Source organism: Rhinoderma darwinii, chromosome 11 (assembly GCF_050947455.1).
Source record: "Rhinoderma darwinii isolate aRhiDar2 chromosome 11, aRhiDar2.hap1, whole genome shotgun sequence".
Classification (NCBI taxonomy): Eukaryota; Metazoa; Chordata; class Amphibia; order Anura; family Rhinodermatidae; genus Rhinoderma; species Rhinoderma darwinii.
The window spans coordinates 83,000,386-83,022,780 of record NC_134697.1 but is presented as its reverse complement, the minus strand read 5'-3'; the positions used below and the strand labels follow the sequence as shown (position 1 = coordinate 83,022,780).

General features: G+C 42.9%; 1 protein-coding gene across 4 annotated transcripts in view; it reads right to left on the bottom strand.

Moving 5' to 3' along the window:
• Positions 1 to 22,395, bottom strand: part of ADK (adenosine kinase) — a 161,417-nt gene that overhangs the window by 105,779 nt on the left and 33,243 nt on the right. For all 4 annotated transcript variants that reach the window (XM_075841852.1, XM_075841853.1, XM_075841854.1 and 1 more), the window contains exons 2-3: positions 14,305 to 14,379; positions 2,847 to 2,900 (exon numbers count right to left, since the gene is read on the bottom strand). In XM_075841852.1, coding sequence (XP_075697967.1) covers positions 2,847 to 2,900; positions 14,305 to 14,379 — 129 coding nt within the window. The remainder of the gene's footprint in view (positions 1 to 2,846; positions 2,901 to 14,304; positions 14,380 to 22,395) is intronic.

The following is a 22,395-nucleotide window of genomic DNA, read 5'->3' as shown; positions in this document are numbered from 1 at the left end:
AAGCACGGTGCGACTTAATTGTATTGGGGGGGGATGGGACATTATGTGTGAAATGTTTGCATTCAGGGGCAGTGTGTGTGGCAGTACATTCAGGGGCATAGTGTATGGCCCTAATATATTCTGGGGCGTAGTGTGTGGCACCATGAGGATTTAGTGTTAGTATGTAGGAATGGATATGTTGTAAAAGTGAGGAGCCAAAGACATCTGAGTGGCAAACTATGCAGAGAGGAGTTGTGGTCGGGAAAAGCCATGGCATTCTGGATCGGATGGAGAAAAGGAAATAGAATGACTCCTATCAGAGAAGACGCCACCTGTAAGTCAATGAAAGTAAAATGTGTACTCTACCTCTGACTGATCAGTACTGTAGTCACTGTATGAGGAGCTTGCTTCTGGTGCTGTATTTACGTATGGAGCTTGGTTCTGGCACCGTATTTATGCACAGAATTTGGTTCTTTTGTGAAGAGCTTAGATCTGGCACCATATCAATGCTTTAGGCTTGAATCTAATCCTGTACGTAAATAGCACTCTACAAAAATGCACACACCTTGGTCTGGAGAATGTAAAAAACACAGGCAAATCCAAGATGCCTTCTCAAAATATACACCGTATGGACTTTACCTCTCAAAGAAAAAAATCATATCTGCACCAATAAGTCCAACCTTGATCCTGTAAACTTTTGTATTCAAGGATTGTGTCAAACAGCAGAGAGCCAGGATTTCTCCCTAAAAAGGGGCAGTAGAGGATAGTGAACCTGTGGAGGCTCCGGGGGACCACACAGAGCAGAGAGATGCTGCAGGGAGAATCTTTTCTCATCAGAGGCAATGCAGTACCACTAGGAGTCTATTGCCCATAGTCAAGAGGCCTTTCATCCCAACACAACTCCTGGAATTTTTTTTTTTTAAGTAATTTACTTATTTCTATTATATTTTTACGTTTTTTGCAGTATTTATTTCCAAAGGGAAAACAGCTCCTGATTTTCAGCCATTTTTTAATCAAACTCGCGTTTTTGGCGTCGTTTTTGGAAAACTGCCGCGTACAAAACGCCCCGTCGGAACATAAAGCCGTATTTCCCATTGAAACCAATGATCAGATGTTTGTAGGCGTTCTGCTTCCGATTTTTCAGGACATCTACGGCCTGAAAAACGGCTGAAAGCACTGCTACATACATACAGTGAGCACTGCTACACAGACACAGTCATAACTGCCACGTACAGAGATGAAAAAAAATGGCAGCTCCCATAAAGTAAAAGTATGAATACATTAAAAAGTAGAAAGTGACAACACAAATAAATTTTTTGTTTACATTATATTAAAAGCAATATAATAAAAAATAAAAAAAAATGGTTAGTTGGCCCAAATGTCATTATCTGACAGGCACCCAGTTACCAGGCTGTCATTGGAAACAATCCCACGTACCCAGTGGTAGCCCACACCCTCCCCCACCTGAGAGCATGAACAGCAGCAACTTTGGTTGTGGACAAAAAGGGGGAACGTGACTACAGTATGGAGGCACAAAGGTGGACATTACTAATGTGTGGCGGCACAGCTGGAGTCATTACCGAGTAGGAAGCACAAAAGGGGTCATTATTGCCGTCTAGGTGGATTACTATTAAAGCGTCTCTGTCACCACATTATAAGTGGCCTATATTGTACATGATGTGATCGGCGCTGTAATGTAGATTACAGCAGTGTTTTTTATTTAGAAAAACGATCATTTTTGACGGAGTTATGACCTATATTAGCTTTATGCTCATGAATTCCTCAATGAATTTTCCTGTTTGACCAAGTGGGCGTTGTACAGGGGAGTATGACGCTGACCAATCAGTGACCAGTGTCATACACTTCTCTCCATTCATTTACACAGCACATAGTGATCTAGCTATATCACTATGTGCAGCCACATAAACACACTAACGTTACTGCAGTGTCCGGATAATGAATATACATTACCTCCAGACAGAAAGTGATGTGTATTCACAATCCTGACACTTCGCTAATACACTCCCGAGACACTACAGCACAGCAAGCGTAATCTCGCGAGATTACGCTGTAAACGGTCATTTCAAACGAGATTACGCTTGCCTTGCTGTAAATATCACACAGACGCTACAGAAGTGTCAGGATTCTGAATAAACATCACGTCCTGGCTGGAGGTAATGTATATTCACGGTCAGGACACTGCAGTAATGTTACTCTGTGTTTATGTGGCTGCACATAGCGATATAGCTATATCGCTATGTGCAGAGTAAATGAATGGAGAGAAGTGTATGACGCTGATTGGTCACCGTCATACACTACTCTCCACAACACCCACTTGGTCATATAGTAAAACACGCCCAGTTGTCCATTGAGAAACTCATTAGCATAAAGCTAATATAGGTCATAACTCCGTCAAAAATTATAGTTTTTCTAAATAAAAAAATCTACATTACAGCGCCGATCACATGTACAATATAGGCCACTTATAATGTGGTGACAGAGACTCTTTAAAGTTAAGCTACATTCACACGAACGTGGCCAACCTCGGACATGAAAAACTAAAGTTTTTCACGTCAGAGGTGCACATGTACTGGATGCATAAACACGCATCCCCCATAGACTACAGTCTACGGAGAAATGCGTGAAGCGCAAGATAAAAAAGGACAGGTCATTTTTTCACAGATCCTTCACACGCTCAGTTGAAACGGTCAGGTGAACGGCCCCATTGAAATACAGGAGTCCGTGTGACAGCCGTTGTTTTGACGGCCGTCACACGGACGTGATACACGCTCGTCTGAATGAGCCCTACGTAAACCTCACTGATATTTCCTGGAGCAAGAAAATAATTTATGGTGAATTTGACTTACAACTCCTTGTGCTTTTCTTCAGCCAAGATCTGATCGTTTGCCTTCAAGCCATACCTACAAAGACAGAAGAAACGCATGCTCAAATACGACAATAGAAAGTTAATCCTCTAAACCAACAGACTAAAAAGGCATTGTAAACAATAAAGCAGGTTAATAGCAAACACGTACTGGAGGGAGCCGTCGCATGCTGTGAACGAAGGGTACAAACATCTAAAGGTTAGCATTCTACATAGGAACATTTCTGGATAGGACCGGACTAAATACGCACTAATTCTTTCACAGATTAAACTAAACCAATTTGGAAGATGGAAGTCAGAGCAATAATAGGCTTAATGGATTAAAATGGATTAGAAATAGAGATTTAATGACCCGATCACTTTCAGAACACTTGACACAAAACATTGACATGCTAGATAGGAAAAGTCTCGGGATCTGAACGATTTTGCACAGGCTGCCTGGTTTCTCGAGGGAACTGTCCAGAATACCAAGTTCTAGTAACCATTGCTACACCAATAACTGAAAGGCTGATGGGGACTTCTGGATCTAATTTAAAGGAATTCTTCAGAATTAATGGCGTCAATGTGTGATCGGTGGTGGTCTGACTGCAGGGCCGGTTCCGCTAGTGTCATGTCAGAAAGGACATCCATGTGAATGTGTCTGGTACTGCCGTTCAGCCAATTCAATGAAACAGATTTGGCAGAAGGAACAGAGTGTATAGGGAAAGTTAGAGCCAGGTGGGGGTGGTGGGTCACAGGAGAAAACGTGAGTGAGTGAGTGCACTGTAAGGCTGGGTTCACACGAGCATGTTACGTCCGTAATGGACGGAACGTAATTCGGCCGCATTTCCCGGACCGAACACACTGCAGGGAGCCGGGCTCCTAGCATCATATTTATGTACGACGCTAGGAGTCCCTGCCTCGCTGCCGGACAACTGGCCCGTACTGTAATCATGTTTTCAGTACGGGACAGTAGTTCCACGGAGAGGCAGGGACTACTAGCGTCGTACATAACTATGATGCTAGGAGCCCGGCTCCCTGCAGTGTGTTCGGTCCGGGACTTGCGGCCAAAATACGTTCCGTACATTACAGACGTAACATGCTCGTGTGTACCCAGCCTTACTCGTATGTATGTTAGTTAAGTGGGTGGGAGTTAGTATAGTAATGTAATATATTGTACTGGGACTGTGGTTATTATATGCATTGAGGTATGCGGACGCTATATTGTGATGTATGTTAGATAAGTGGGTGGTGGTATAGATTAGCCTTTGTAATACCTTGTTTATACTGTACCACGTGTGGGGTCAGCGTATTCAATACATGTGACTACTGTTTGTGTTAATAAATATTACCCTTTATTTACTATGCAGTCGTATACACTTAGTAGCAAAGCAAGTACACTAAGTAACGTTAATACAAGAGAAAGGTAGGGAAGCTAGGCATAACCCTAGTGACCCTGACATAAAGGAGGTGGTAAGAGTGGGTGACACTAGTAAGTGAATCCCGCTATTACCCCAGCCCTTTAACAGAGTAAATACAAATGAATACTAAGCCAAAAAGCAGCCACGTAAAATAGTTGCGGCTTAAAATATCCTGCCGTGTTGTGTCCACAGCGCTTACGCAGACCTAGGCGTCTCCAAACAAATCCTGTGTGAAGTATGATCGATCCGGCAGCCATGTGTTACTCCCTTCTGTTCTCTACAAACAGTAGAGTGGGAGAAGCTGGAAGACCGCGGCGCATAAATAAAAGGATAGGACCAGCTTTATTTTTTGTTTTACATTTTGGACGCATTATGCATTAACCTGGGGTCCATAGTGGGGTCTCCACCTCGCAACCTGTTTATCTATACACAGCAGTATATAAAACAGTGCAGAAATATTACACAAACCGTTGCCGGACTCCCCATGTGATTAACGCAGCCAATGAGAGCCGTTTGTACAGTGCATCGCCTGGCCCGGTTAGGTGGCATTTTAGAATACTGCTGGAAACCAGAGGGGATGGGACGAAAAATGTAAAAAAAGGTAAAAATGTTTCTAAGAAGAAAAAAAAAATAAGAAAGAAAAAAAACACACTAGCTGCAGAGAAAGTGTGTTCTCAGGCCATGATCAGTGGCGGATTATCATATGGGCGATTCGGGCGGCCGCCCGGAGCCCTAGGCTCCCAGGGGGCCCATGGCAGCCCGCACCGCACATCATCTTGCAAAGGTACCTATTCAGCGCGCTAGCGCTGCTAACTAACGAAGATGAGGAGGGGAGGAGCAGGGAATTGGCCGGGAAAGGGGTAGGACACGCCTCCCTGACAAGTGCGGGCCGCCGCCATTGAGTAACAGAACAGCGACGGACGGCTGTTCTGTTACTCCGAATCTGCAAGACAAGAGCCGGGCGGTCGGTCGGTCACCGGCGCGGAGGTCAGTACAGCAGGCTTATCCTCCTGCCCAACTGGTTCCCGACCGCTGGCTGTATTTTTACGGCCAGCGGTCAGGGACGGGTCCTTAAAACCCGAGCCATAGACTTTCTACGGCTCGGGTTTTAACTTGCTGCCCGCGCGATCGGGCAGTTGAATGTCGGGTCTCCGGCTGTCAGTGACTGCCGGGGACCCTGAGGAGAAGACAGAAGCAGCTTTCGTCTTCTCCGATGTCTTCTTACACAGCGTTCAATGAACGCTGTGTATAGGAATAGAGACAGCAGCAGCGGCGCTGTCTCTATTTCTCCCGGTGATCATGTGACAGGTCACATGATCGCCGGGTGCCGTTAGTGGCAGGCTGCTGCTGGGTCTAACTAGACCCAGCACAGCCCTATTCGTGACAATCGTCACTATGAGAGGGCTGATTTCCCCTGTAACTGGGGCTGCTGTGCAGCTCCAGTTACAGTGGAAAAACATGGTGTAAAAGAAAGAAAAAATATATATAAAGTTCCCCAAAGGTCTTTTTTGACCTTTGAGGAACAGACCACAGTAATAAAAAAAATAGGAAAGTAAAGTGCAAAAAAAAAATGAAATACACATAAAATACCCACCCCAATAAAAACTGTCCCCCCCCCCACCAATCATTGTTGTAACGCTAGCGCTGACCCAATTACCCTAATATAGACATGTAATATATTTAAATTTACAGTAAACAATGACGATTACAAATAAAAGTTCTATTTTAGGGTAAAACTATGTTATTACCCAAAATAATAGCTGAAACATAAAAAAAGCTTATTTTTTTACTATTATTTTCAAACTTTATGAATAAAAATTCTAAAATAGCAAAAAAGGTGTGTATAAAAACGATAAAGAAACCTGCATTGTCTACGGAAAAAACTTCGCAAAAATCACGTCGTTTTTATTTATTTTTCTTTAATAAAAAAATGTGTTTGGTGCAACTTTGTAATTACGTTTTATTAAAAAATATTTTCACTTTTTGAGATACAGCTGCTTTGTATCCTGTATCCGTCAGGTCAGCAGGACTGACGGGATCAGTGAAACGGGCCCTGCGCTAAATTATAATCTTAGATGTGATAGATTTGAGGTGGATCCTGCGTGTCACTGATCCTGTCAGTCCTGCTGACCTGACGGATACAGGATACAAAGCAGCTGTATCTCAAAAAGTGAAAATATTTTTTAATAAAACGTAATTACAAAGTTGCACCAAAAACACATTTTTATAAAAAATAAATAAAAACGACGTGATTTTTGCGAAGTTTTTTCCGTAGACAATGCAGGTTTCGTTTATCGTTTTTATACACACCTTTTTTGCTATTTTACAATTTTTATTCATAAAGTTTGAAAATAATAGTAAACAAATAAGCTTTTTTACGTTTCAGCTATTTTTTTTGGGTAATAACATAGTTTTACCCTAAAATAGACCTTTTATTTGTAATCGTCATTGTTTACCGTAAATTGTAATATATTACATGTCTATATTAGGGTAATATATATATATAAAATTATGATATAAAGTTTTTAAATGTGTACATAACCTTGTGGCACTATATACAAGGAGGAGCGCTGTGTGCCACTATATACAAGGGGGAGCGCTGTGTGCCACTATATACAAGGGGGAGCGCTGTGGCACTATATACAAGGGGGGGGCTGTGTAGTGCTATCCACAGTGGTATGTGTGTGGCACTCTTTATAGGGGGGGCTTTTTGGTGCCATTTACAAGAGGGGGGGCTGTGTGGCGCTCTCTACAGGGCGCTGTATGGCACTATCTATATGGGGCTGTGTGTAACGCTCTCTACGGGGAGGATGTGTGATATATAGAGGGGGCTGTGTATGGCGATATCTATGGGGGTGTTTAATATCTACAGGGGCTGTGTGTGGCACTATGTACAGGGGGCTGTGTGTATGTGGTGTTCTACAGTGTGTGGTATTATTATATTCAGGCACGCAGTGTTTGGTGCTATTATATTTAGGGGCACAGTATGTGGCACCATGATAACTTTATTTTCGTTTATAGGTGTGGAAATGTTGGAAAAGTGAGGAGACGTCTGAGTGGCAAATTCTGCAGAAATGAGTCATGGCCGGGAGAAGTCGTCATGAGCGCCTGACCGGATGGAGAAGAAAAGAGGAAAAAAACTACTAGAATCTGAGACGTCGTCACCTGTGAGTCACTAGATTTATAGAGAATCTGTCACCTCTCCTGACATGTTTATTATAGGAATCCTTGTATTTCAAAGTCTTTCTGCAGTCCAGGACTGATAGACAATTCCCCTTGTCAGGAGGTTGTGTCCCTGCACAGTGTGATACTCTCAGTATGTAGGGACACAGCCCTGTGACAAGGGAAATCGTAACACTGTTAATGCTTGCCCAAAAAAGTAGTGTCAAAAATAGTTACGGCGCGGCAGGGCGGCGGTGAGGAAGGGGGCCCCAAGTTTGGGTAACAGCCCAGGGCCCATGGTCTACTTAATCCGCCACTGGCCTTGATACCAGGCTGCGGAGTGGTTTTGGTTCCTTCAGCAATGAACTGGTGCACGAGGTCTCCCTGCGGAGACTGCTGCGGTGCCTTTTTTGTTTCATACCAATTACATTTTCTGTGGTAGTGAACGCTTGTCTGCATGGCACCGGACAACCTAGGTTTTTACTAAAGAAAAAAAAAAAAAAAAAAAAGAGTCTCCCCACATGTCTATGGACAGCTTAGGGTTCCTCAGTGGCGCCTGTAGCTGGTTTGGGTTTTCCCCATACAAAGTGTATTGCAACTCGCATGCAAAGAAAGTGATGCGCAGTGACATTTTTTCCTCAGGGTGTAAGCTGTTGCGAGGAGGGCACTCCTATTTTGAGTTGTTAATCTGCTTTGTCACTATATATCGGATTTTGTCTGTACAAGTATTCCCTAAAATGTTGGCGCTATCTATAGATTATGATTATTGTGTTATCACAGGAGTATATGTTTGTAGTGAAATGCTTATAGGGGTTGTCCGCTTTCAACAAATTGTATGACAATGTTAGAGTATACTTTTTGTAATATTTCCTCACGGGTTTCTAGATCACTGCTAAGGCTTCATACCCACTTCAGTCTTTTCCTTCAGGGTGCTAGCCGTTTTCCTGACGGCTAGCACCCCGACACATTCATTTCAATGGGGCCATGCGCACTTCAGTTTTTTTGACGGTCCCGTTGCTCCGTTCCAACAAAAGTAGAGCATGTCCTACTTTTGTCAGAGATTCCGTGACCGTGAGGCCCGTGCAAGTCAATGGGGCCATCAAAAAAACTGAAGGCACACGGAAGGTGTCCATGTGTTAGAGCCGTTGCCTAGCAACGGCCCGGCGGGCAGAAGTACATTAGAGATATTACACTAATCGGCAGCCACTTGTCTCTATCCAGCACTGATCGAGAGAAGAGGCTGCTGATAAAAATAAAAAGCAGTTCATACGTACCCCGGTCGTTGTCATGGTGACCAGTCCATGTTCTTCCTCCAGTCCGACCTTCCTGTATGACGCGGCAGTCCATGTGGCCGCTGCAGCCTGTGATTGGCTACAGAGGCGGTCACATGGGATGAAGCGACATCCCAGGAGGCCGGCCTTCTGACATCATCCAGTCCGGCCTTCTGTTATGACTTTTATCCCATGTGACCGCCACTACAGCCTGTGATTGGCTGCTGCGGTGACATGGGATGAAACGTCATCCCAGGAGGCCGGACAGGAGGAAAAAGCAGGGACTCCTGGGTAAGTATGAACTGATTTTTTTATTTCATTAGCATTGTATTTTACGAGCGCCGAGCATGGTCATTCTTCAGCGCTAGTCACTGTCCAGGGTGCTGAAAGAGTTACCGCCGATCAGTGCAGCCCATTAACTCTTTCAGCACCCTGTACAGTAGCCTGCTAAGCGCTCGGAAATGGAAAAACTGAGTGCACATGGAAACCACACAGATAACAAAACGGGCACACGGATCAGTCAAAAACGGCAGATAAAACGGTTTCGAAAGTGTGCATGAGGCCTTAGTGTTATTCAGTAGGAAAAGTCATTGTTTACATCCGGTGAGTAAAATTCTGTCCATGGTCATGTGACGGACACAGGTGCTGGTAGAAACTGCCCGGATACCCATATTGTAACTAACGATCCCGGCCCCTGTGTGCCCATCACATGACCATGGAGAGAACTTTATCCACTGGAAGTAAACAATAAAGGGTCTTACGCAGGGATCCTTAAAATCATGAGGAATTAATACTGAAAGTAAATTGGAAAATTTTGTAACTTAAATTACACAAAAAAAACTGAAACCGGACAACCCTTTTTATTTTTTTATTTGTAGAAGAAACCATACCGTTTGCTATTACACATGTATTAGACATTCTGCACACATACATTTCTAATAGGGAACAAGGCCCCTGTCACAGTAGAATGGTACAGCCCACGGATCAGTCCTGTGTAATGTATCCAGTCTAAGGCCTCATACACACGGCCGTGCACGTAAATCAGTCCACAATTACGAGCGCGGCCGGGCCGCGGATAGCCACCTATATTTTCAGCCCGCGCTCCCTTATAAAGTATGGGAGCACAGGCCATAAAAAGCAAACGATAGGACACGTCTTTCTACGGCCCGGACACCTTCCCGCAGATATACGGGACAGTGTCCATGGTCAATAGAAGTGAATTGGTTCGTAATTGCGCAATTACGGACAAATTCTACGGTCGTGTGCATGGGGCCTAACCAACAGCGTAGCTTGCATGCTATGCTGTTCCGTAACTACCATTCACTTCTATGGGAGCTACGGAAACTGCACAGCTCAGCAAGCTACGCCGTTTTGTTCTTACATGGTCGGAAATCACAAGTGGCAGTGGGAACACAAAGGAAGAATGCGGTTTAGGGGGCCCTGTTATGGAAACCGGTATGGGTCCCAGAGGTGGGACCCGGATCTGATATTTAACCCCTTAATGACCAGCCTATTTTAAACCTTAATGACCAAGCCATTTTTTACGTTTTTCCATCGTCGCATTCCAAGAGCTATAACTTTTATATTTTTCCGTCGACATAGCTGTTTAAGGTCTTGTTTTTTGCGGGACAAGTTGTATTTTTTTAATAGCACCATTTTGGGGTACGTATTATTTATTGATTAACTTTTATGAACATTTTTTTTTGGGGGGGGGGGGGGGGGGGAACCTGACATTTTGCCACTCTTTTTTGCGTCTTAAATCTACGCCGTTTACCGTGTGATATAAATAATACAATAACTTTATTCAGTGGGTTGTTACGATTGCAACGATACCAGATTTGTATAGTTTTTGTATGTTTTACTACTTTTACACAGCGAAAACGCTTTTATTTTCAAAATTATTTGTTTGTGTCTCCATATTTGAAGAGCCGTAACGTTTTTATTTTTTCGCCGATACGGTTGTATGATGGGTTTTTTTTTGCGGGAAGACTTGTAGTTTTTATTGGTACCATTTTGGAGTAGATGCGACTTTTTGATCACTTTTTATCACAATTTTTTTAAGTCAGGATTCACAGAAAACAGCAATTTTTCCATTGTTTTTTATTACATTTTTTACGGCGTTCACCGTGCGGGTTAAATAATGTAATAGATTTATAGTCGGGGTCGTTACGGACGCGGCGATACCAAATGTGTGTAACTTTTTTTACTTTATTTTGTTTTTTTAATAGTAAAGCATTTTGTAAGGGGAAAAGTGGGTTTTTCATTTTTTTTTCATATTTTTTTAAATTAACTTTATTAAACTTTTTTTTTACTAGTCCCATTAGGGGACTTTAATATGCGATTCTCCGATCGCTATTATAATACACTGCAATACTTTTGTATTGCAGTGTATTACTGCCTGTCCGTTTAAAACGGACAGGCATCTGCTAGGTCATGCCAGAGGCATGATCTAGCAGGCATTCGTTCCAGGCAGACCTAGGGGCCTTTATTAGGCCCCCGGCTGCCATTGGAGACACAGACACTCTGCGATCGTATCGCCGGGTGTCTGTGGGAGAGATCTCCAAAACCACTCAGATGCGGTGCACGCTATTGTGCACCGCATCTGAGGGGTTAAACGGGCGAGATCGATACTGATATCGATCTCACTCGGCAGAGCAGGGACACACCCAGCCCTCAACTGCCTCTGGCAGCTGAGAGCAGGGAGATTTGACGCTCCCTGCTCTGTTTTATTCTGATGCAGCGACGTAAAAAGGCATATGCATCAGAATAAAGCCCGTTAGTGGCCGCCGTGAAAAGGCGTATTGGCGGTCACTAACGGGTTAAGGACATATCCTGTGGATATGTCATAAATGTCCCTGATGGGAAAACCCCTATAAGGGTCTATCGGTGAATGACTTGCCACTGGTAAACGTTGACTGAAAATATGAAAACAAAATTCTAGAGAGATAATTAAAACTCAATCCAGCGTTTATTACCACATGCTGTGATTATTCTGTACAAAAGTGTAAAAAACTAGCAGCCCACTTGGATCTCCAGACATGAAATGAAGCGGATATGAAAAGTGATTTCATATCTGTTCGCTCTCCTCTATTACTTATAGCAATCTGCTGTAGCTGTCCTGGCTGGGTAGTAAAAGTCTGTATTAGCTACTTGTTGCGGTCTGCAGTGTCATATATAAACACGTCCCTACGTGTTCTACCTGTAGTATTGACTACGGGCACATCACGACACCAATAGTAACCAGACAAAAGGAGTGAGGTTCATGTACTCTGGCAGTCACCATGAGAGCAACGCGTGGCGGTCAAAATGGCAAGTATTTAAAGATGAAGGTCCACCCACCCCAACATGACACATGGCTACCTAGTGACCCAATTGGTGAAACAAAACCATGCACGTAGCCATGCTGTTAATGTCAGGTGGGGGGGGGGGGGGGCAGTTGCCATAACAATAATAGTACAAGGACTATAGAACAAACAAAATCAGAGGCATGAACTACTCCCCTCAATCCAACATAAGAGTTAGATCTGTCTAGAGTATCCCCTATAATAGGGGGTCACAGTTCAGGCGCCGTACAATTAAAGTATAATTCGGATGCAGCACCAGCAAAGCGGGAATGACAAGTCGTAATTCCCCCACAGCTGAAGGTAAGGGGACAGGAGTAGATCCGGTCCCATTCCAGTCTTCAAATCCATATTATTTAGGCCAACTATGGATTTCAGATACTTATAAGGGCGCCACTTATTCCTCAATATTGCCCAGCCACCAACACGAGGAGTTACCACAGCAATACCGCTTCACAATCAGCTCAGATGAGAGCACATGAATAACGATCCTAAATTATTGTGGTATTTAAATCCAGTGGATTACCAGTTTATCCCATGCCTCAATCCATCAAGGATGATGGATGATATGCGCCTACTGTGATGGATAAAACCCTTCTCAAGTCGACAGAAGTGTCTATTGTGGTGTTCTCCGATAATTAGGGAAAGATTTGTGTGGCCAGGAACACCCCACTCTTAGGTAAATGATTTATAGATGATCTGTGGGAAAGGATCTCAAGGCAAGTTTGATGATCCTACTGTTTGTGGCTACCCATGTAATCCGTGATATACCACAGTTTCAGCTGTAACTCATGAAAGGTAGATTCCCCAATCTAATGGCCACTATACTAGGTTAGGAAGGGATAGGAGGATCCGAGATTTCACCTTAAGGGAGTATCGGCTCCCATAGGGATAGAACAGTTGGATGCAGTATTTAGTCAAAAAGAGGGGAACTGTTAGAGTAAGTCATATAAATATCAAAATGACTGCATTATAATGGTTTGAGAAATGTGTTACATATGTTTTAGTCTTCTCTTAAAACCAATATATTCCCTATCATTTGGGTAAAGAGGACGTCATCTGGCATTCCAAACAAATGAATACCAGACGTATTTGAAAGGATTCAAGGAAGTCATTACCTTACATAGAAGTATTTTTGAATGTTATGCATTTGTATACTTGGCATCGGATTGGTTAAGGTGTGTTAAACGAAAGCATGAACCTATAAATAAAGGCTCCGTTCTCAGGCATTTTAGATTTCTGTACATCAAACCATTGTATGTGCAATCTCTCCCGATTGATCACTATAACAGAAGCGCTGCAATTTACTCCTTGAAGTACATGTTGGAAATAGAATTGTTGGGGTCCAGGGGTCCCACAGATTTACATCTAAAGATCTACTGGGCCGCCTTTCAGAGGAGTTTACCATCTAGATCCCCCCTCCTAGGTGAGGGACAGTCTTGCAATGCCTTGGAACCTTAGGCATCTGGGGCCCCCTTAAGTGGGATAGTAAAAGTCTCGCAACCAGGGTTTCTTCTCTCAGGATATTCCACACGCGTTTCAGGACCTAAAATTGGTAGATGGTCTTACAAATATAAGGAGACATTAGCAGCTGATGATATAGACCAGGGATTTTCAAACTTTCTCTACTGGAGCCGCACCAGCCAGAAAATGGGGATGTGCCTGGGCCAAACCATCCACGGTCCAAGTCCATGTCAAAATAGAAACTATAGGTCAATTTATTTTTAATTTTCTCCTGAACCAAATAAAACTCTACAATAAAAACAATAGGATTTAATGATATTGTTAAACCAGAGAAAGGCTTGTGCACCTTATGGTCACTCCGATCATAACTGCCTCCCCAACAACTAGGGGGCGCCTCATAGTTTGAGAAGCACTGACAGACAATACCTAGTGTTCTGCAATGGATTCATTCCATACTGTGCAATGTGGATGTGTACTTCTCGATTCCGAGGATTTCTCCCACATCTATTAGGCCATCAATGAACACTGTAGGCAGGAGTCGCCAATATTCGGATCAAGGCTGAGAATGCCCTAATACGACCGTGGCACTTTTAGTACCTCTGCAGATTGGTTGTCCTTTGTCCCATCAGGCCAACTTTCTTACCTCTCGAATGTGTTTTGGGCTGACTGACTGGCTGCCTTTGCACGTTGGTCTACAGGTCGTAGCACATTTTTGCGTTTACCCTTTTCTACTAAATCTGTCCTATCATTATGGACGCTGAAGTACATGAACCATCTCCAGTATCCAGGTGTGAAACACTTACTTGTCCAGAAAGTCCTTGTCCACAACCGCACAGATATCTAGGAGGGGATTTCCCATGCCAAAAAGAAGATTTTCACTGAAACAAAAACAAAAAACAGAACAAATTAGTCTTTTATGGTTTCGGCTCTGTTCACATCTGCGCTGGAGGCTCAGTTAGGGGCCTCCATCGAAGACCACGCAGAGATGACCGGAAACAATAGCGCTGAACACAGTTTCCGGTGAAACCACGGACACCCCAACGGAATCCATTAAAGTCAAGGGGTTCCATCGGCCGCCGTGGTGCAACGGAATCATTGCGTCCGGTATTCCCTTGCCCTGCTCCTCTGACGGAGCAGAACAAAATGGCCCGATGCAGATGTGAACTTGGCCTTACATTGTTAAACTATGCCAGTGACCCGAAATGTTCATAAAATGCCATTTGTAATCTTGTTCTGACACGTTAAAGAAAGCGCCATTCATACAAAATTTAAAACGTTCTCCATGTCTCTCTAAGGCCGTATACAAAGTGGAGGAAAAATGCGGAGGAAGCGAGCAGTGAACATTTTTGAACTCTGCAGCGAGTAGACCATTGTATGCCGCACAACACAAAATATTGAAGTATATAGCCTGTAACGTTCAGTTTTAATGAAAACGGAGGTATACTTTAACTGTATTTACATCAGACTAGACAACACGGACACACAACGGAACATAGTATGGTTCGAAGAAGACCTATTCTCCTGAAATGTTGAGAAAGGCAAACCCCCCCCCCCCCCCATGCGGTAGAAGTCAATTCTCTCAGGCGTCCTTAAACACATTTGGTGAATCTGTATGGCTTTTCTCGGATGTGGTATAAAAATGCCGGAGTGACTTTTATACCAGAACCGATCCCTTGCTTTCCTATAGGAGCAGTTTTGGCATCTGATGCATCACTTGTAGTGCCAGACTGTAAAACAATGCATGCAGCATTTTTATGTCTGTCAAGTCAGGCTACAGAAGCTGGACCGGTGCACAAAATGCACTACATCATCATCGGTGGTCGGCATTAGGCACAAAAAAAAGCCACAACTGAATCCTGCTGTAGAGGAAAAAAAGGGCTTCCCGATTCCAATAATGGAAATCAGATTAAATCCCTGGATCCATAACCCATCTCCAGTAATCTAGCACATAGAACTTTCAAGAAAGGAATCAAAGGTCATGGTCAATCTCGATCAAGAAAATCGACAATCACAACTTCTGTAGTCTCACTGGTCTTATCGTAAAGAAATAATTTAGGATGATGAAAGCTTTACTCTAGACCAGTGTTCCCCAACCAGTAGCTCACGAGCCACCGTACAAAAATAAAATAAAAATAAATGTAAAAATTCCCTAAAGTAATGTTAAAAAAAATAAAAAAAAATAACATAACTGGTATCGTTGCTTCCGTGAAAGTCTGAACTGTCACAAGAGAACGTTATTCAACCCTCACCGTGAACGATGTAAAAAAAAAAAAAAAAAAGGAATGGTTTGTCACCTTACTTCCCAAAGAAATTGAATACAAATGTTTTATATATATTTATTGATTTTTTATTTATTAAGTTATGGCTCTCCGAATGGGACGACAAAACTTTTTTTCCCAACAAAAGTTTTTTTTCTGTGCAATAGAGAAACAAAAAAAATAAATTATATAAATTTGGTGTCGCCGTAATCTTATCAAGCCATAGAATAATGTGGACATGTTTTACCGCAAAATAAACGCCATAGAAACTAAACCCAAAAACAGTGGTGGGATCGCTGTTTTTTGCCCATTTCACCCCACAAAACTTTTTTTTCTCACTTTCCCAGTACATTTGGCACATTAAATGGTGCCATGAAAAACTACAACTCGTCCCGCAAAAAACAAGCCCTCAAGTTATCGTTGCTGCAAAGGAGCCACTGAAATGGTAATGCAAACGGAGAGCTATGGTTTCCGTTTGTTTCAGTTTTGATTCCGTTCATGGGTTCCCCCGACAGGAAGGTCCGACAACCCACGAACAGAACCCCGAGGCAGATGTGAACGAAGCCTAACAAGAGCAGATAACAAAACTGGAAACTACTACTTTACGATAGCCAAGGAAACAGTCAATTTTTTTATGCACATTCCCATAGACTGGTAACACTTTCCATTTTCGAAAGGTGTATTTTCATGCATTGGAAAAATCCAGTCAAACGTGAAATAAAAATAGAAAAGAAAACAAGGCCAGGAATAGACAAGGCATGGTCTAACCAGAACTTTACTCCATAAACTAGTTCGGACATTAAAATCTTACACACTATAATTCTACTTTATGGTTTGGAAAACAAAACTAAACAATGCAAACTAAAAAATCATGACGGACACGATGGGTTTGTTAATCAGATGGATTGTGTATTTACACCCAGTGACGATTCAGTCCAAGGAACAGAGGGCAATGACCAAATACAAAAATGTTCTTAAAGAGCGTGTCCATTTCATGCTTTTATAGCCAAAAGGTTGAATCATTGGAGTAAAAACACTCTTCTATGGCTCGGTCCACATCACGTTTATGGCCTCCATTTAACATCTATACGCAGAGAAAAGTTCCCAACATATAGGTTTAACCCCTTCCCTCTTTAGCCACTTTTGACCTTCCTGACCGGGCCTCATTTTTCAAATCTGACATGTGTCAGTTTATGTGGTAATAACTCCGGAATGCTTTCACCTATCCAAGCGATTCTGAGACTGTTTTCTCGTGACACATTGTACTTTATGTTACTGGCAAAATTTGCTCGATATGTTCAGTATTTAATTGTGAAAAACACCAAAATTTAGCGAAAAATTGCAAAAATTAGCATTTTTCCCAATTTAAATGTATCTGCTTGTAAGACAGATAGTTATACCACACAAAATTGTTGCTAATTAACATCCCCCATATGTCTACTTTAGATTGGCATCGTTTTTTGAACATCCTTTTATTTTTCTATGACGTTACAAGGCTTAGAACTTTAGCAGCAATTTCTCACATTTTCAAGAAAATTTCAAAAGGCCATTTTTACAGGGGCCAGTTCAGTTGTGAAGTGGCTTTGAGGGCCTTATATATTAGAAACCCCCAAAAAGTCACCCCATTTTAAAAACTTCACCCCTCAAAGTATTCAAAACAGCATTTAGAAAATGTCTTAACCCTTTACACATGTCACAGGAATTAAAGCAAAGTAGAGGTGAAATTTACAAATTTCATATTTTTTGGCAGAAATAAATTTTTAGTACTATTTTTTTTATAACACAGAAGGTTTTACCAGAGAAATGCAACTCAATATTTGTTGCCCAGTTTCTGCAGTTTTAGGAAATATCCAACATGTGGCCCTAGTGTGCTACTGGACTGAAGCACCGGCCTCAGAAGCAAAGGAACACCTAGTGGATTTTGGGGCCTTATTTTTGTTAGAATAAATTTTAGGCACCATGTCAGGTTTGAAGGGCTCTTGCGGTGCCAAAACAGTCAAAATCCCCCAAAAGTGACCCCATCTGGGAAACTACACACCTCAAGGAAATTATCTAGGGGTACAGTGAGCATTTTGACCGCACAGTTTTTTTACAGAAATTATTGGAAGTAGGCCGTGAAAATTAAAATCAACATTTCTTCAAAGAAAATGTAGGTTTAGCGATTTTTTTTCTCATTTCCACAAGGACTAAAGGAGAAAAAGCACCGTAAAATTTGTAAAGCAATTTCTCCCGAGTAAAACAATACCCCACATGTGGTAATAAATGGTTGTTTGGAGACACGGCAGGGCTGAGAAGTGAAAGAGCGCTATTTGGCTTTTGGAGCTCAAGTTTAGCAGGAATGGTTTGCGGAGGCCATGTCACATTTACAAAGCCCCTGAGGGGACAAAACAGTGAAAACCCCCCACAAGTGACCCCATTTTGGAGACTACACCCATTGAGGAAATTATCTAGGGGTATAGTGAGCGATTTGACCCCACAGGTTTTTTGCAGAAATTATTGGAAGTAGGCCCTGAAAATAAAAATCTACATTTTTTCAAAGAAAATGTAGGTTTAGCTTATTTTTACGCATTTCCACAAGGACTGAAGGAGAAAAAGCACCACAAAATTTGTAAAGCAATTTCTCCCGAGTAAAACAATGCCCCACATGTGGTAATAAACGGCTGTTTGGAGACACGGCTTGGCTTAGAAGGGAAAGCGCACTATTTGGCTTTTGGAGATCACATTGAGCAGGAATGGTTTGCGGAGGCCATGTAACATTTGCAAAGCCCCTGAGGGGAAAAAACAATGAAAACGCCCAAAAAGTGACACCATTTAGGAAACTACACCTCTTGAGGAATTCATCTAGGGGCGTAGTGAGCATTTTGACCCCACAGATGTTTCATAGAATTTATTAGAATTGGGCAGTGAAAATAAAAACAATCCTTTTTCTTCAATAAGACGTAGCTTTAGCGCAAATTTTTTCATTTTCGCAACAAATAAAGGAAAAAAAAAGAACCCAACATTTGTAAAGCAATTTCTACCGAGTACGGCAATACCCCATATGTGGTCATAAACTGCTGTTTGGGCACACGGCAGGGCTCAGAAGGGAAGGACCGCCATTTGGAGTGCAGATGTTGCTGGATTGGTTTCTGGGAGCCTGTGGGCCCAAAACAGTGGAAACCCCCCAGAAGTGACCCAATTTTGGAAACTACACCCCTCAATGCATTTACCTAGGGGTGAAGTGAGCATGTTAACCCTGCAGGTATTTTGTAGAAATTAGTGTGAACTCGATGTTGCAGAGTGAAAATGGGATTTTTTCCACAGATATGTGGACAATATGTGGTGCCTAGCTTGTGCCACCATAACAAGACAGCTCTCTAATTATTATGCTGGGTTTCCTAGTTTTCGAAACACCCTACATGTGGCCCTAATCTCTTGCCTGGACATTCGACCAGGCTCAGGAGTGAAAGCGTACCATGTAAAATTGAGGCCTAATTTGGCGATTTACAAAGTATTGGTTCACAACTGCAGAGGCTCAGATGTGAAATAATAAAAATAAAAGCCTGGGAAGTGACCCTATTATGGAAACTGCACCCCTCAAGGCATTTATTAAGGGGTGTAGTGAGCATTTTCACCCCACAGGTCTTTTCCATAAATGAATGCGCTGCGGATGGTGCAAATTAAAAATTTATATTTTTCCCTAGATATGCCATTCAGTGGCAAATATGTTGTGCCCAGCTTATGCCACTGGAGACACACACCCCAAAAATTGCTAAAAAAGGGTTCTCCCGGGTATGACGGTGCCATATATGTGGAAGGAAACTGCTGTTTGGGCACACTATAGGGTTCAGATGGGAGGAAATGCCATTTGGCTTTTGGAGCGTGGATTTTGCTTGGTAGTAGTTTTGTTTGGAGTCTTACTGGTGTTTCCGTTTATAATGTAGGGCATATGTAAGCCGAGCGGAGTATATAAGGGGCATAGTCAGGTGGTATAATAATGGGGTAAAAAAAAACAATAAAATGATCCATAGATGTGTGTTACGCTGTGAAGCAATCCTTTCTGCACAGGCCGGTGTCGCACTGATATATGGCGTCCTTTATTATCCCCCTTTTGGTCCACACTCTGCACCTTTGTAGTTTGGGGAATTTTGCTGGGAAGTGTTGTCCTGGTATAATACGGGCACCGGCGCTTCCAGCGGATATGTTTGGGCCCTCCCTTTCCTGGTTCCCTAATTTTAGGTCCTTGATAAATCGCCTCTTCAAACAGAAGAAAATGTTCCCCTCGGGCACAACTGCATATTTTTTTATTTCCTGACTTATTGGAGCCATAACTAATTTTATTTTTCATAGACGTAGCGGTATGAGGGCTGGTTTGTTGCGGGACGAGCTGTAGTTATTATTGGTACCATTTTGGGGTACATGCGACTTTTTGATCACCTTTTATCCTATTTTTTGGGATGCCAGGTAAACAAAAAAACGCAATTCTGGCACAGCTTTTTTCGGTTTTTTTTTTATACAGCGTTCACCATGCGTTATAAACTACATGTTAACTTTATTCTGCGGGTCAGTACGATTCCGGCGATACCTATTTTATAGGATTTTTTATGTTTTACAACTTTTTGCACAATAAAATTACTTTTGTAAAAAGAATGTATTTTTTCTGTCGCCAAGTTGTGAGAACCATAACTTTTTAATTTTTTTGTCGACGGAGGTGTATGAGGGCTTGTTTTTTGCGGGACGAGCTATAGTTTTTATAGGTACCATTTTTGGATACGTGTGACTTTTTGATCACTTTTTCTTAATATTTGTAGGGCAAAGTGACTAAAAAGCAGAAACTCTGGTAACGTTTTGTACGGTTTTTTTTACGCTGTTCACCGCGTGCAATAAATAATATAATATTTTGATACCTCAGGTCGTTACGGTCGCGGCGATACCAAATACGTATGGTTTATTATTATTTTTCAATAATAAAGGACTTGATAAGAGTAAAAGGGGGATTGTGTTTTATTTGATTACTTGAAACTTTTATTGTTTTCAAACTTTTATTTTTTGCACTTTTTTTTACACTTTTTCTCAAGTCCCACTAGGGGACTTGAAGGTCCAACGGTCAGATTTTTTTTTTTCTAATACATTGCACTACCTATGTAGTGCAATGTATTAGATCTGTCAGTCATTCACTGACAGCAAGCCGATTAGGCTTCGCCTCCCGGCGGGGCCTAAATCGGCTTCCGTAATGGCAGAGCAGGAGACCATTGTGTCTCCTGTTGCCATATCAGCAGTCGCCAGTCCTGATTGCCTGTCAGGGCTGGCGATCTGCTAGTAACCGCTACGATGCAGCAATCGCTTTCGATTGCTGCATCGAAGGGGTTAATGGCAGGGATCGGAGCTAGCTCCGGTTCCTGCCGTTACAGGTGGATGTCAGCTGTACAGTACAGCTGACTTCCACCGCTGATGACGCCGGATCAGCTCCTGACCCGGCGCCATCTTGCCGGCAGCTACGGAAGCCGATCAGGCTCCGCCGCCGGGCGGATCTTGACCGGCTTCGGTGCTAGGCAGACCGGGAGGCCAGTATTAGGCCTCCGGTTGCCATTGCAGCCACCGGAACCCCGGCAATTTCATTACTGGGGTTCCGATGAGCTGCAAACACCTTAAGTGCAGCGATCGCGTTTGAGCGCTGCACTTAAGGGGTTAATGGCGGGGATCGAAGCTAATTTCGGTCCCCGCCGTTACAGCCGGATGTCAGCTGTAAGATGCAGCTTACAGCTGAGATCCGGTGATGATGGCACCGGCTCAGCTTCTGAGCCGGTCCCAAACATTCGGCGTACATGTACGGCAAGATGCGGGAAGTCAATGCTTTCCATGACGTACATGTACGGCAAATGTCGGGAAGGGGTTAAAAACGATGGCCATGATGGATGCCATACTGTGGCATTTAGTCACTCATAGATGAACCATACATTTGTTTTCCCCGAAACCGTTGTATGGAACTATGCTATTCCATACCTTTTTTAGGGTGGAATACTGACCTTTGCCAGCCAGAGGGCAAAATGACACTCTTGGCATCCACCTGCCAATGGAAGCCTAGAGTCAGCTTTAGTGTGGATGTCAGGAGCTTTCCTTGAGAAAAAGCTAAATGTATGGCAAAAAAAAGGGAACCAGGGACCATATACTACAGTGGATGAGGTGGATGCGGCCCACCAGGTGAAGTGCACCATCATTTGAGATCTATGGGTGCTGCTTGGCAACTTTAATTGTGTAAAGTGGGATGCATCAAATTTCTCGAAATAAATGGCGATGCAAACGGAAACCTATGGTTTCTATTCGGATTGAGTTCATAGGTTCCCCTGACTGATCGGTCCGACGCAACCCATGAACGGAGTCCCGACGCAGATGTGAATGAAGCCTAAGGCCTCAAGCCCACATCAGTTATTTTCTTCAGGGTGCCATCAGTTTTGTTTTTTTCGGATAGCACACTGACAATTATTTCTATGAGGCCATGTACACTTGTTTTAACGGTCCCGTGCGTCCGTTCCGTCAAAAGTAGAACATGTCCTACTTCTGTTTGTTCAGTGTCCGTCCCGCCCATTGAAGCCTGTGGATCGGTCAAAACCACGGAAGGCATCCGTGTGCCGTCCGTTTTTCACGGACCCGATGCAA